Source organism: Takifugu rubripes, chromosome 22 (assembly GCF_901000725.2).
Source record: "Takifugu rubripes chromosome 22, fTakRub1.2, whole genome shotgun sequence".
In the NCBI taxonomy this organism is placed as follows: Eukaryota; Metazoa; Chordata; class Actinopteri; order Tetraodontiformes; family Tetraodontidae; genus Takifugu; species Takifugu rubripes.
Genome location: NC_042306.1, coordinates 4708462 through 4722432, shown reverse-complemented (window position 1 = coordinate 4722432; position 13971 = coordinate 4708462). Strand labels below are relative to the sequence as shown.

Below are 13971 nucleotides of genomic sequence, written 5' to 3'. Positions count from 1 at the left end.
AGGGAAACGCGGTCAGGCTTCATGCTCCCGACATCAGTATAGAATATCACCAAATAATTCTCACTCGCCAGAACTTCTGTTCACCACTGTAGGACAGACGCTGCCTGAAACCACCAGGCAAACATCTAAACATGAAGGGATTTTATCAAAATAGCCTCCATATCTGAATTACTTTAGGTGAAAGTGTAACCGCTGTGCACCAAATCCCTCCATAACGTGTCATGATGGTGTCGGGAGAGGTTGCAGTACAATACAATCGCACTACCTAGTGACTGTCCCGCGATGAGCCTGGTGTTCTCCCCCACCACGGCTGCCCTGGCGTTCCTCTCGCTAGCGTACTGCACGAAGGCGTAACCTTTGTGCACCGAGCAGCCCACGATCTTGCCGTATTTGGCGAAGATGGCCTCGATGTCGGCCTTGGTGACCACGGCCGTGTTGAGGTTGCCGATGAAGACGCGGGAGTTGAGGGAGCGAGGGTCATTCTTGTTGGTCACGTTGCTGGTCTGGGTCTTCCCAGTCATCCTCGTCCTGCAGCGGCACCTGCTGGGAGACACAGTCGCACACGGCTCAAACAGACGGGAAGGGTTTAACCGAACAAAGCGCCAGTGGGAGGTAAACACTGGGCACAGCTGAAAGCCTTTATTAGCGATAGCAGAGGGAGAGAGGTACACATTTTTAAAAGCTCCATTAGAAATCCCAGAGGAGAAATGAAAAAGTGAATAAATATTATTCTTTAAAATCTAAAATGCACTCTGAAAGGCCGGGGCGTTTATCATGGCCCGAAGAGGGTTTCTCCTGTGCTTCTCAAAGCTGGAATTACGAAAACCAATTTGATTTAATATGATCGTTTTTGTCTGAGCACCACAAACCCGCTTCACAATCCGCAGCGGAAACAGAAAGGAGCACATTTTCCGGTTGGTGAGTTGTTTTTCTCCTGCAGTGGCCGGAGCCGAATTTGGAGAGAAATATATATATATAATTTTTTTGTTTACTAAGTTATTCTTCTTCTGCTGCCGCTGCAAATGTTGCTCTTTTGTCTCCACTTTTTGTTCTTTATGCTGCAGACTGTCAGGACAGACTGCTGGTGCAGCAGGTGAGAGAAACAAAAGGGTGAGAGGAAGGGGAAAAAAATCCAAACCCCCACATCAATTCACCTGAAAGTCTTCACTCGCTGTTTCACCTCTTTTGACTCTTCTTACGCAACGTCTTTATATGAGTGTGAAACCTCCCCACGTGCTCATGAATCAAAGCTCCACCAAAACATCCAGATTCCATGTGTTTACTGTAATACTTCAATTCAGGGTGCTTTGTTTTCTTTTGTATTGTTACTTATTCACAAAAAGAAAATTAAATTATTAAGTGCTGGATAACATTTTCTATAATTTGCCCATTTCCCATTGCGCACACACACATTTAAATTAAATGTGGTTTTGAGTTTCCACTTGTAAACGTTTGTAGGTTTCACTGCTTCGGCGTGAATAGAAACGATATTGTGGAGAAAAGCAAAGGTGCACTTCAGTCCTCTTGGGCCTTTCTCCATCGCATTTCCCCCCATCTTAGCGGTTCTACTGGGTTTGCTTCTACCTGCACATAATCCACTCTAAATCAGAGGCTTTTCTTTTCCACACAGGCTTCTGTATTTTCACCACACAGAACGTAGCAAAAATTGACATCTTGGTATCACGATTTTGCTGTTGATTAACCTAATTATCTTCAAAGCAGGGGATTGCAAATTGCACTAGTCAAGGCAATCAGATGGAAATTCCATTCACTCTGCTTCTCTACCTGTCAACAGCCTCACCGCGCTGGTGAATTAACCCAACTCTGCATTTGTATCAAACACTTTTACAACAACATGAAGAAAAACCTCCGAAGACGCCAGCAAATCTGCCTCACTGGCTCATTTTTTTGAAAAAACAATAGATTTGGTATCTGAAAGAATGCTGAAATGTGTAACTTTAAATAGCTATACATATGTTTTATCGCCGATTAAACAAACCTGGTTAACTGCAACAGCGAGGAAGTGTTTTTGTTGGTTTTTTGACAATTTTAGATTGAGCCTAAATTACCTGTGAAAGTTAGCTAAGAAAGTTACGTTTGGTTGAAAAATACAATACAAGATCACTTTAGAGTCACTTTCTGTTGCCCAAATTCACAACAGTTTTGTAAATGAAAAATGGCCGCAACAAAAGCATTTTATATTCTTTCTCCATGGTTCAAAACTTAAAAAAAAAAAAAAAATCTTCAAAGATGAATCCAATGTAAAATTCATGAATCTCGGAGCTCCTCAAAGACTTTTATAGAAAACATGTGGTATAACTGCTGGCAAATGCTGGTGGCCAGAAAACACACACACACACACGCACACACACACACACACACACACACACACACACATAAAAGAGAGGCAAGACTGGTGCCAAGAGACACATTTTAGCAGATAATTCACCAGAAATAACATCAAAAAGCACCATTCAATTATGAATTTATTTCAAATTGTCAAGTTTATCCATACATAATGTTTTATTTGTTTCTGGAAAGTCTTTTACACGGTAGAAAAAGTGACTTCCTGGCAGTGATGTGTTTCTTACAGCATCCTCCCATGTGGCACTAAGTCTTTCACGGATCCTTTTTGCTCCTTTCACACGGACTGTCAGGGGCATCAGAGTCTGAATACCGTTGAGATCAGAATGTGAGGAACTGGTGGAAGTGATCATCCATGCACGTTCTCTCTCTCTCTCTCTCGCCCTGATCCTCGCTGTCTGTCTAAAACAAAACCCTTCATCTAACATGACAAACACTCATCTGATCTGAAGAATAAATTCAGGTCTTTTTACTCACTTGCTGCAACCTCAGCATTGCGTGGAGGCATCTTATCTTACGTCAGCGTCACAGTGTACAACTAAAATCTAACATCAACTGCCAAGGAGATTAAACTCTAGACTTCTTAATGCGTACCAGGCAACTTTAATGCATCTTATCAGCCTGAGGATACGGATGTCACCAAGCGCAATCTAATATTTTAATGTCTACAAGGAAATAAAGTGCATGTTTTGGAAAAAAAATTATGAATATAGGGCTTTTTTCATTTATTTGCCTTGTGTATTTGAATCATGGTCAGACAAGTTACACAGAAATAAATGTAGTTCGAAATCTAATTACAGTTTTATGGTCTGAATTTATGAACAACTGCAGTGCGGACAAGTTTCTTTCTGCCTCGCTGTTGTTTTATGACAACAAATCCTCATATAATGTGAGGCTTTATCTAAAGGCCACCGTGCATTATATAAAACTGCCGAAAATGGCAACCTCACTGTGGGGTTTTACGGGAATGATGATTGTAGTCGATATGATTGCGGCCATTTTTCTTCCAGTTGAGAGCTTCGGATCCATGGAGAGAAATCACACTAATGCAAAAGACAAAACAATATGCTTAATCAAAGAAAATTAAATTAAAATGAAATGGGCTTTGGAGGATGAATCTACATTGTAGCTAAATGAGGTTTAATCAGGGAGCTTAACTCAAACTAATGTCAATCTAGCCATCATTAGAGCATTTTGAGAGAGAGAGCATTTTGAGGTTGTTGTATAGTAATACAGCACAGTCATCAGCATATATCTATATATATACTATATAGATTTTATATTTGGAGCAATTTCTCACCCTTGGTAATTTTTCCTGCCATAAATTCCCTGGCTAATGTGCCAACAGAAGCAGCTACTGCTGAATCATTTAAAGACCTCAATTAGCAGTTAAGAACATAATGAATAGAGGTCGTCGACAGGCCTGCGTCTGTTCCCAGCCCAGCAAAGCCCGGTGGAATCCCTCCTGGAGGATTCGTACACAAAATAATGTTTAACGGTGCAGGAAAGATTGAGAACTGCCCACATATTTTCAGCCACTTGCATCGCAGCTCCAGAGCCTGCCTGCAATGGCGTACCTGCAGTTTCTCTGAAATTGTTTTGCTCTGGATTTTAACAAGAAAGGATGACTGTCAAGCAACATTCTTATTTCTTCCCTTTCGCTCCCACAGCCCATTACCTCCTGCATAATACCTGTCTTCACTCTGAATTGAAGAATGGGGAGTGGAACATAGCAACAAAAGGCGCGAGATAGAGGAGCAGAGATGGAGGGGGAGAAGACTTCAAAAAAGAAAAGCGAGAGGAGATATTTGCAATGCCAATCATCTTCAAGCAGCTTAGCACTGGGCCTCAGACCCGAATATCAAAGATGGAAAATGCAAGGCCTTTTCCTGCGGTAGGTATGTAGAGTTTATAAATTATTACTCAGACTTTTTTCCTTTTATGATCAGGATTTTTTTTTTTCTTTTTACATTCATACAGTTTTGCTTTTAATGAAGCGACCTTTTCAGTCACAGGGTGAGGCTTCATCGGGAGAACCCACGGGAATAACTACAGAAAATACAGCTCTTTCTCTCCCCTCACCCGTATGTGAATTTATGGAATTTTCTCTGAAGCGCAGCATCTGAGGCCGGACCGACTGAAATGAGTTGTGCCATAATCTGATTAGAGCTTCCTTATACCGTTGAAACCGGCAATGACAACAGGGGGATAAAAAGCACAGTGTGACCTATATGGTGTGATACGATGGAGCCATATCATTTTATCCTGCATCATATAATCATGACAAAGCTGATAATCTCTCTATTTGTGCATGATTTAGAGCACAAGTCCTGTGCCCGGGCTCTCAGGTCAGCACGTAGAGCTGCTGGGATTAAACAAGTGATGCAGAGATAGTGTTGGCGTGATGTATTATTAAAGTGATGCATGTAATATTAAAACATTTGCTGTGCTACATAAGATCACTTAAGATCATCATTACTAAAGCGAGTTTAACGTGTGTAACGAATGGTAGCTGCAGAGTCATAGCTTCACCCGCAATAAACCATCGGCCAGTGCTTTTTGACGCAAAAAATGTGCCAAAGGTAGAAAAAATGGATTAATAATTCACAGCTGGCATCAGCACTGAAAAGCATTTCGTACGATCCATCCTTTTAAAAAGATCCCTTAATGTACGATAACTTAACTGTAAGGACTTTAGAAACTATGTTCTAGGCTAAAATATGCACAATCTATGGTAACATTCTTTTAAATACTTGAGAGTTTTAAACTTTATAAAACATGCCACAAGAAAGTCAAACATAAAAGAAAATAGATCAAAAGGAAAGGGGGCATAAAGGAGGCTGCCAGACAGTTGTAAATTACCCAAATAAACTTAGGAAAAAGCATAGTTGCAGTAGTTAAAGTGAAACAAGCCCGTGTAAAAAGTTGAGTCAGGCATCACATCTGTCAATGTGACATGAAGGGTCCCCGGATTCTGTTGAACATTTGGTGTGTGTAGGCGCGGTCTTTCCATTTGAGGAACTGAACTAGTGAGCATAAGTGGGTGGAGAGGTAGACTTTCAGGTTTAAGGAATAGATGTCCTAGCCACCAGCATCCTGAGGTGCAGAGGGGCCTGCGGGTCATGCGGAAGGCCGGAAGTCTCGGCAGAGCATCCAAGGATGGCCGGGTCACGGATAGGCTGAATGGCTCTGGCAGCTGCTCAAATATAGCTGACCAAAAATTGTGCAATTTAGGAAAAAGAACCAGAAAAGATGCTTTATTGAACCCTCAGCAATATGACAGCACACACAGGGGACACGGATGAGAAAATACGATTTTGCTTGGGAATGCCTGCTCCCAAGGCTCTGCCGAAGTTTTGGAGCTCAAATCTTTGGCTCAATCTTTCCTAATAGCATCAAAGGAAGCTGAAATGCAAAAATGAATGATTTTAGCTTATGGCCGCATGTATGGAGACTAACCCGGCAGGCCATCATTATCCGATTTAGGATTTTCAAGGAATTCTTCATAGTGAAGTTTCTGTGAATTTAGTGACTGGGGTAGAGTCAGAAAACAAAAAGGCAGGAGGGCATTAGCTTCCAGCTGTAGCAACAAAGGGCTCTCTTCAGCTTTGACACTTCCAGGAGGAAAGAGCCCTTTTTGGTTTTTGAAGGTTTTTGAAGGTGACCCTTGGATATCCTGTGTGATTTGTAACCCCACACAAATGGCAAAAACGATGGAGTCAAGCAAAAGATTCCTAGGTAGGCTCACTATTTTAATTGCATTTACCTCACAGTTCCTAGATGGGGCAGCAGCCTCTAAAACATAATACTTTTATAAGTTTTTTCATTCTCTCTATAAAAGGCAATTCTGTCAAGAAGTCATCAGTGTTAAAGGAATGAACTCTTCCTCTATTAATGGTAAAGCCAGAGATGCTCCCGGAGGAATTTTTGTATTCTAGGATGGGGAATGGAGGCCACCGGCTCAGCTAAACAGACAAGGAGGTTGTCTACATACAGAGTCAGGGTTAGGGTTAGCTAACCCTAACCCTCTGTGAAGTCTGACTGTATACCTTAAATGTATGGATTTGCTCTAATGTGCTGGGGTCCTGGTGCTATATTAAACAGCAGAGTGGACAATGGGTCCCCCTGACAGACACTGGTTTAAAGGAATGGATCTTTCTCATTCCTTAGACTGGAAGTGTCTTTGACCGTGTCTCTGAATCCAAATTTCTCGAGTGTCGCAATTAAATAAGGCCATTCTATCCAGCGTGTATCCATTTCAGGTCATCTGGAGGGATACATACTGGAGCCTATCCCAGTTGCATAAAGGCAAAGGCAAGGTACAATCTTGAATGAGTTTGCAGGTCATCCAGGATCCTATTTAAGCATCTTGCTGCTTTGCTGAAGGGTACCTCGGCAGTGTTCTGAAGGTGTCCTGGTAACTCACTTTTTGTCTGTACCAGGGCTTGAGCTGAGAACCCTCCGCTTCTCCTTCCAGTCCCCCTGCAGACTGAGCTACCACCTCTTATTACAGATTTTGTGACCAGTCTCTGAGGGCACCATTCTTCTGAAGCAGAAGGATCTGACCCACGTCAGACTGTAAATTGGATGCTAATTGGATATAATTACCATTGAGCAAGCTACTGAACCCCCAAAACACCACTCATCTAGGGATGTCTCTGCCTTCACCTGTAGGCAGCTGGGATAGGTTCCAGGGTAAAGCAGTGAAGAAAAGAACAAAAAGAAATTTAAGCAGCTGATACGATAATTGAACCCCTTCCCCTCTGCCATCATTAAATGGTCTTTACCAATGGTATTCTGTTGTAACTTAAACAGTATTTCCTGCTTCTACACAGACCTCCAAAAAGTACACTCTCATGCTCACCTTGTTAATAGGGAGACATGGCGAGACTCTCAGGCTAATGTTATCGATTCTCCTGTAACTTCACTTTACAAAGGTTACAGTTTCTCTCTTGTTCGCGGTAATTTCATCAACATTTTGTGAGGACTGGCTCATCCAGACCTAAAGAAGCAGACGTTAGCAATATGAATAGCATCTACATTGATAAGAATTCTAAAGGGGCTTCAGCTGCAGCGTTGCATGACGAATGCAAAACCTGACCAAGATTCTTGATTTGATGTCTGAGGGTGAGAATGTGTAGCTCTGACATGGCTGAAGGCACGACATCATCATTAGCACACTGAAAAAGACGTACTGACTCAGCAGTCAGTGACCCTTTTAACTGCACTTTCTCAATACTTGCAGTTGCAGTTAGTACTTGAAATGCATTAATGAATCAAAGTGCATTAATGTCAGTCACAGAATTTCATAAAATGTCACTTTAATTCAGCACAGTCACAGTTTATTTTGCATTTATCTTGTGCTATATTTAGTTAGTATCATTATGCAGCTTTCTCTGGTTACCGGTACTCTAAGTTTAAGTGAATCCACGCTAACAAACCTAAAGGATTTCTCCTACATCAACATGTGGATATAAAGGAGGGGGGAGAAAATGAGTCCACCTGCAGTCGAGCAATAGAGCCAACAGCTTTGCTTCAGGGCAAGTGAGCGTCTGCCATGCGTTCCCATATCTGTTGGCATGGGTATTTCTCCGTTTCCTTAATTCTTCTCTAGTGCAACTGCCAAATATAGCATCCGCTCCACTAGGCTAAAGTAACTGGGTCACTGGAATTGTCTGTAATTAGCAGATTTTTGCTTTTTAGCAGCAGGAGGCTGCAGACTGAGGCAACAATCACTGAGGTGGGGGGAGGTCGGAGGTCAGAATGGGTAGGGATTTGAACACACGTAGGGTTATTCACAGACAACGCTGGATTCATTTAATTAAATGTAAGCACCAGTACATGCTCACACGCGCACAGACATGTGTGTTACAAAATGAATGCTGAAAGCAAAATGACCGAGGAAGCTTTAATTCCAGGAACATTAATGGGTTCAAACACAAACATTACCAGCCGATGATGTCTTCAATTTAGCAATTTAACATGTCATAATGTTAATTTAACTGTACATAAACAGAAAATAAGGAAAGATTAGATGAAAAAGAAACTTGTGAATAAGTTATTAAAACGCAACAGTGCAACAACAGATCAAACATGGGGACTGTTTTCACGGGGAGGGGTGTTAGGCTATAAAAAAGATGCACAAGTCATAAAGTGATGCTGTAGGGAGCACCAACAGCTATGTGCCTTATTTTGTTTTACAGTCATTTATTAATTTCAACATGCAAACACAAAACAAACCACATGAAATTAATTGAGAGAGGCCTCCTTTAACTTGGTCTGATGTTCTAAACCAACAAGTTGAATGATTAATGCTGTTTTCTTTTTTAATCTGTTTAGTTTTAATCAGTTCCTGGAGGTCATAACCTTAACTTTGTGCACCACATAAACTTCACTTAACCATGTGAAATCAATTCCGCATCTCCTTTTTCGACTGTGCTAACTTGAAATTTGGCTCCTTTTTGTTTTTGCCATGGAGTGACACATTGTCCTTTATTTAACGTCAATGGCACTGAGTCACAATTATGAGGAAGCATGTGTCGCACTGCAACAGTATTACTGAACTGTATTTTTGCATTTAGATTGGTCTCAGTGACTCCTTCTGATGTTTTTAATTGGCTGAGCTGCTTCCATTGTAAGTATTTATTAGCCCAGCAATGGTTTTGACATTTACAAATTGTTACTATTGGAGAATATTCCTCCAAATCATAATGGGTGTTCTTTCACTAAGAGAGACAAAAAGCTCAACTACTCAATAAAAACACAATATAAACAGAGACACATTTGAATTCAGTAGCTTTCTTTTTTTTTTTAACAAAAAACAGAAAAAAACACAAAATTGGTATGCAGCCCTATCGTCGTAGGATTTGTTTCATTGAGTTAAAAAAAATCTGAACCAATTTTGGGCCGAATGGATCATGAATAAATTGTACGGCTGCCAAAATAATACAGCCATGATACTTCTGTAGTAGCTACCCAATTGAACAGTTCTAAATTTTGGTTCAAAAAGGTTGAGATGGAAGTGGTCCTGCACTAGAGTTAGCGTTTTAGAAATTTGCCACAAGTGCAAGCTCTTGCGTGCTTGCTTTAAATAGCTCAGAGTAAGTCGGGGAGTGCGGAGGGGGGGCAGGGGTTAGTGAGGAGAGACTCCAGACTTGCAGGCCACAATGATCTTGCCCCAGCTGCCACAGTAATAAAGACCAGGCAGCTGTCCGTGGTTCTGAAATCAACCGCTATCTCTTTGAATGCGAAATGAAAAGAGCTGGCCCTGGTGCTGAGATAATGACGCCGCCGGGCGAATGGCACGCCTTGCAGCAAGACTGAGCATCAGGTGCACGCACACAATGTGGCTGCTGTCCATTCAAAATGCCCTTATAGCTGAGAAATGTGCTGAATATGTACAGTGTACACATCTTAGAATTGGAAGATCTAATGGGGAGCAGTGGGTATTGGAAAATGTATAATGCAATACAGAATTCCTCTCTCTGAAGTCCATATCCCACATGCGTGTGAGTTTTGGGTCATTATTTTGACTTTGGAAGAACCCCCCCCCCCCCCCCCACACACACACACACACACACACACACACAAACACTTCTGGTGCAGTACACGTTCATCGTTCTTGTTAGACTGACTCACACATTTGTTTTCCCTCTCTGGTTATCTTTCACACGCAGGGTTATAAAAGAAAGATGGAGAAAAACAGCCTCCTCTAATCTGTTCTTTGACCTATAGCTGGAAAGTCAGTGCAGTTCCAAAACATTTCTCATCCATATCTTGAGGATGATGGACTCCGTGGCGTGTGGTGTTTGAGAGGGCCCACGTGGTGTACCTGCTAAGGGTGGGTAATCATCCCAGCCTATGGGTGCACAAACGTGAATACAGGCCTGGTCGGAGACAGATTACTGTCCAGCTAAATTTTATTCCTTACTCCTGTGAACTCATAGGAATTCAGTGCATGCCTTCATATGTATTCTGGCTATTCCACGACTAGCCCCCCACTTCATCCTGGGTGAAAGATAAGTATTGTTTGCGTAGCAGCACATTTCATGCTCGACTTCCTCCACCTGTTCTCTGACCTGCAAAGTCTGATGGCTGGAATAGCTGTCACTTCCGCTCACCTCTATCTTCCCAGCATGATTGAAAAGAGCTCTTTTTTTGTTCCGCTTCTAAAGAGCAGAAAAACAAACTTTGGGTGAAGGATTTAAAGCAGCAGTCAATTTAAAAGAGGGTAATGACACTTTTTGTCCCATCGTTTTGGAGCATGTTGCAACATTTGAGGCCTGGCAGTGGCTGTATGTCAAGGTTAAACTATTAGCATCATTAGCATAATGAGCTGCAAAAAGATTTACCAGGGCCTAAAGGACCCACTGGATTCTCTCCCTTTGCTCCTTCGCTGAGACAGTTCAAGCCTTCTCTGCGTGTTGCGTCTGCTTCCATCTCCCAGTTCTCAACAACAAATGCAACGCGGTCTATGTGCACAAGCGTGTGTGTGCAGCAAGTGAAACAGGGTGGAGGAGCACAGCTGTGTCTGGTTCAATTGGCAGGAATCTGTTGTTGTTCCTCTTTCATTTTGCACAGCAGTGATTTGCATTCATTAGGCTTGTTTAATTTTTAGAAATGGCTGGCAACTTTGAAAAAAAAAAAACCCAGAGGGAGAAAAATCAATAATTTCCATCACTCTTGCTTCCACTAAGAGATCTGAAAAATGCTATTTGATGTGCGCTTCTGTTCCTATTTTAGTATTCAACATGTCAACACGAATCAGAGACAAATCAAAGGTAAAAAGTTCCTAACTGCTGTTAAAGACTTTTTCAGCAGTGCCAAGAAAATGCCAAAGCAAACTCCGCCAAAGTTAAATGCCTCGCACGTGAGAAAATCACAATCATAAAGATCAAAATCAAAACAGTTATTTGGGAGAAGTCCAATCCCCGAGGACCAGAGAAACACTGCACGATCAGAGAAAAGACCCCAAAACAGAAAGCACGTCAAAATAAGCCACGGCAAAGAGGAAGATGGTGTATAACAACCAAAAGGTGCGTATTATTGAGCCCGAACTGGACCGGGACGAAAAGAGGCAAGAGAGAGAACTGCGAAGGGGAAAAATATATATATTCAGAGCGTCCGAAAACACGTAGAGATATTTCTCAGTGGATGTCTCCGGAACAACAACACTCAGTATCCAAGATTTGAAATCACGGCATGCAGAAAACCAGAAAACATGGTGTCCATCGAGACAAGAACGGAAGGGATTTTTTTTTTTTTTTTAAAAAGAGGATAAAATTTGCTGAAAGAAAATGGCATTGGAAAATGTACTCACCGAGCGGGAGTAAAAGGTTTCAATTAAAAAGAAATAGGGCGTATGGTGGTGGAGGTGGACTGCTTTTGGTGTGCAGGCGTGTGTGCACCGCGGCTCTGCGTCCCTCTTTGCGCTCCGTAACGCCGCCGGTGAGCGAGTCACGTGACTCCGATTGGAGTTTTTTGAATCGGTCCGAGATTTTTTTTATTTATTTATTTTCCCATTTATTCCCCAGGCAGCGACACATCGGAGCATCCGTGGCTGGAATAGAGCTCGGCTGGTCATGTCTTCCTGTTCCGAGACTCACAGAACAACGTCCCGTTACCTCCGTGCGCGCCGCTGGCACGACGACGGGGACGAGTACGAATCAACCCTTCTGGTCATCTTATTATATCGGCACTAACCTTCACTGTAGATGATTTACACTTTTTTAATTGTAAATAAAAAGGAGGGGGGGGGGGGGGGGGGGCAGACAAGAGAAAGTGCTTGTCTGGGTTACTTAGCCAAACCTTCACATGAAATAAATCTTTTTTCTGTGACTCTAGAAGACAAAGTGTTATGTTCTGGTCCTGTTTGGGTTTGGTAAAGTGAGAGGAAGCATGCACAAATGCACAAAACACAAGTTAATAACACAACTTTACTGATTCTTAAATGTCTCACATAACAAAACACAGCTAGAAGGATGAGAAACTAAAACCGCTGTCACACTATTTTTTCCATCTTCCTATCCACATGGGGACGGGCCTTTGTGAGTGGCTGCAATGATTAGAGTTTACAACTAAAATATTCATTTGTTTGATCCGACCATCCTCATTCTGATTCTTACTTTTCTGCAATGACAAAAGACAAAAACGACATTCAGAACTTCAGAATTTGCCCCCATTTGATTTGCATAACAAACTGCAATTATCTGGAATGCAACAGACACTTTAACGAGTTGAACCCGTATCTCTTGTCCTCGAGTCCACCAGCATTTTTCATTCCGCTGCTCCTTGTAGCTCATTATGTCATTTGCATAAATTTAGTCTCCTTTGTTAATTATCATCATGGCTGAAGGCTGTTATTGTCCAATAAATGATAACATACGTCATCAACTCCATGGCTCCAACCTTCGTGCTGCACTCTCATTAAAAACCACTTAAGTGAACCGAAGTTTCTGTTGCACCCAACAGGACTCAGCAGGGATGGTGTCAACTCAGGGCTTTTCTTTACAGCTCAGTTATTATCTGGAAATGAGTTCACACACAACCAGCAGCTGAAAATGAATATTGATCTGAGCATCTTCTGAAGCACGGGGGTAAGTATGAGACGTATAAGGTGGAGTGTATCTTCAGCCTGGCTTGTCATCGCGTTTCATTTGATTTCCCTCTGCGAGGGTGACAGCAGCAGGGTTCCTTCCCGTCCTTGATGGAAACATGAGTGGTCATGCTGTCAGACGGGAACAGAAGTCTTTGCTGTTGCCTCGGTGTCTGCTGGGCATATGAGCAAAGGGTCCGTATGGATCAATGACTTCTCAGGGGACTGATGGGTAGTGACAGACAGATGTGAGGGCATGTCAGGTCCTCCTGTGTCCCTTTGTTTCCTTTTTACAGGGGTGAACTGCTTGATAGAGTTTGGCAGACATCTATCAGACAGTGGCCCAGTAAGATTATGAAGAGTGCTTTCAGGTGTTTTTAAAGTCTTACAGTGCGCTAAAATGCTGTTAATTGCAGCTCGAAACAACAACGCGAGTCACAAAGAGCTGTTTGCACGTTGCATTTAGGTCACATCTAATCACTTCATAGGGAAGCAGAATTAAATATAGGAAACAATTATTAAATTTGTCAAGCGGTCGCTTTTGACATTATGTTGCTGTATCATAAAATCCAGTTGTGATCACTTACAAAACAGCATTTGTATAGAATTGGCCTGCATGCGGAGTATAAAAACTCAGCTTTCCTCTATTTTGTGGCTGTGGACACAAAACCAGCATCAGCAACATGGCTACTGTCCAAAGAACTATATGATCAATACATAGAAACAATCTCGTTCCTTTCTCTTTAGTTTTTCTCTTTTATTGAGTAATTTCATAATCAGGACTGTTTCACGTTGGCGTCGGTTCATTCAGCGTTAAACATTTTCTTTACTTTTACCACGCTTCTTCTCCTTGGCCTTTATTGATCAGCTGGACTCGGTTTCCTTTGCTCGATGGTGTGTTCACAGTTGTAAGATATTTTTTTCCCAGTCTTACCTGAGGGAAAACAAGAGAGAAAAGTGTCTTTTTCTCTTTTTATTTCTTTAATTGTGCAGTACAATACAGAAAAGTTACA

General features: G+C 42.0%; 1 protein-coding gene across 2 annotated transcripts in view; it reads right to left on the bottom strand.

Annotated features, from left to right (window-relative positions):
- LOC101078197 (RNA-binding Raly-like protein) overlaps positions 1-11879 on the bottom strand; it is a 33402-nt gene extending 21523 nt beyond the window's left edge. The window contains exons 1-2 of one of the 2 annotated variants that reach the window (XM_029831101.1): positions 11684-11879; positions 266-540 (exon numbers count right to left, since the gene is read on the bottom strand). In XM_029831101.1, the coding sequence (XP_029686961.1) occupies positions 266-521 (256 nt within the window). In that variant the 5' untranslated portion in view covers positions 522-540; positions 11684-11879. Of the gene's footprint in view, positions 1-265; positions 544-11683 lie in introns of both variants that reach the window. The other variant, XM_029831100.1, reaches the window with a different exon arrangement.
- Positions 11880-13971: the final 2092 nt, after the last annotated feature.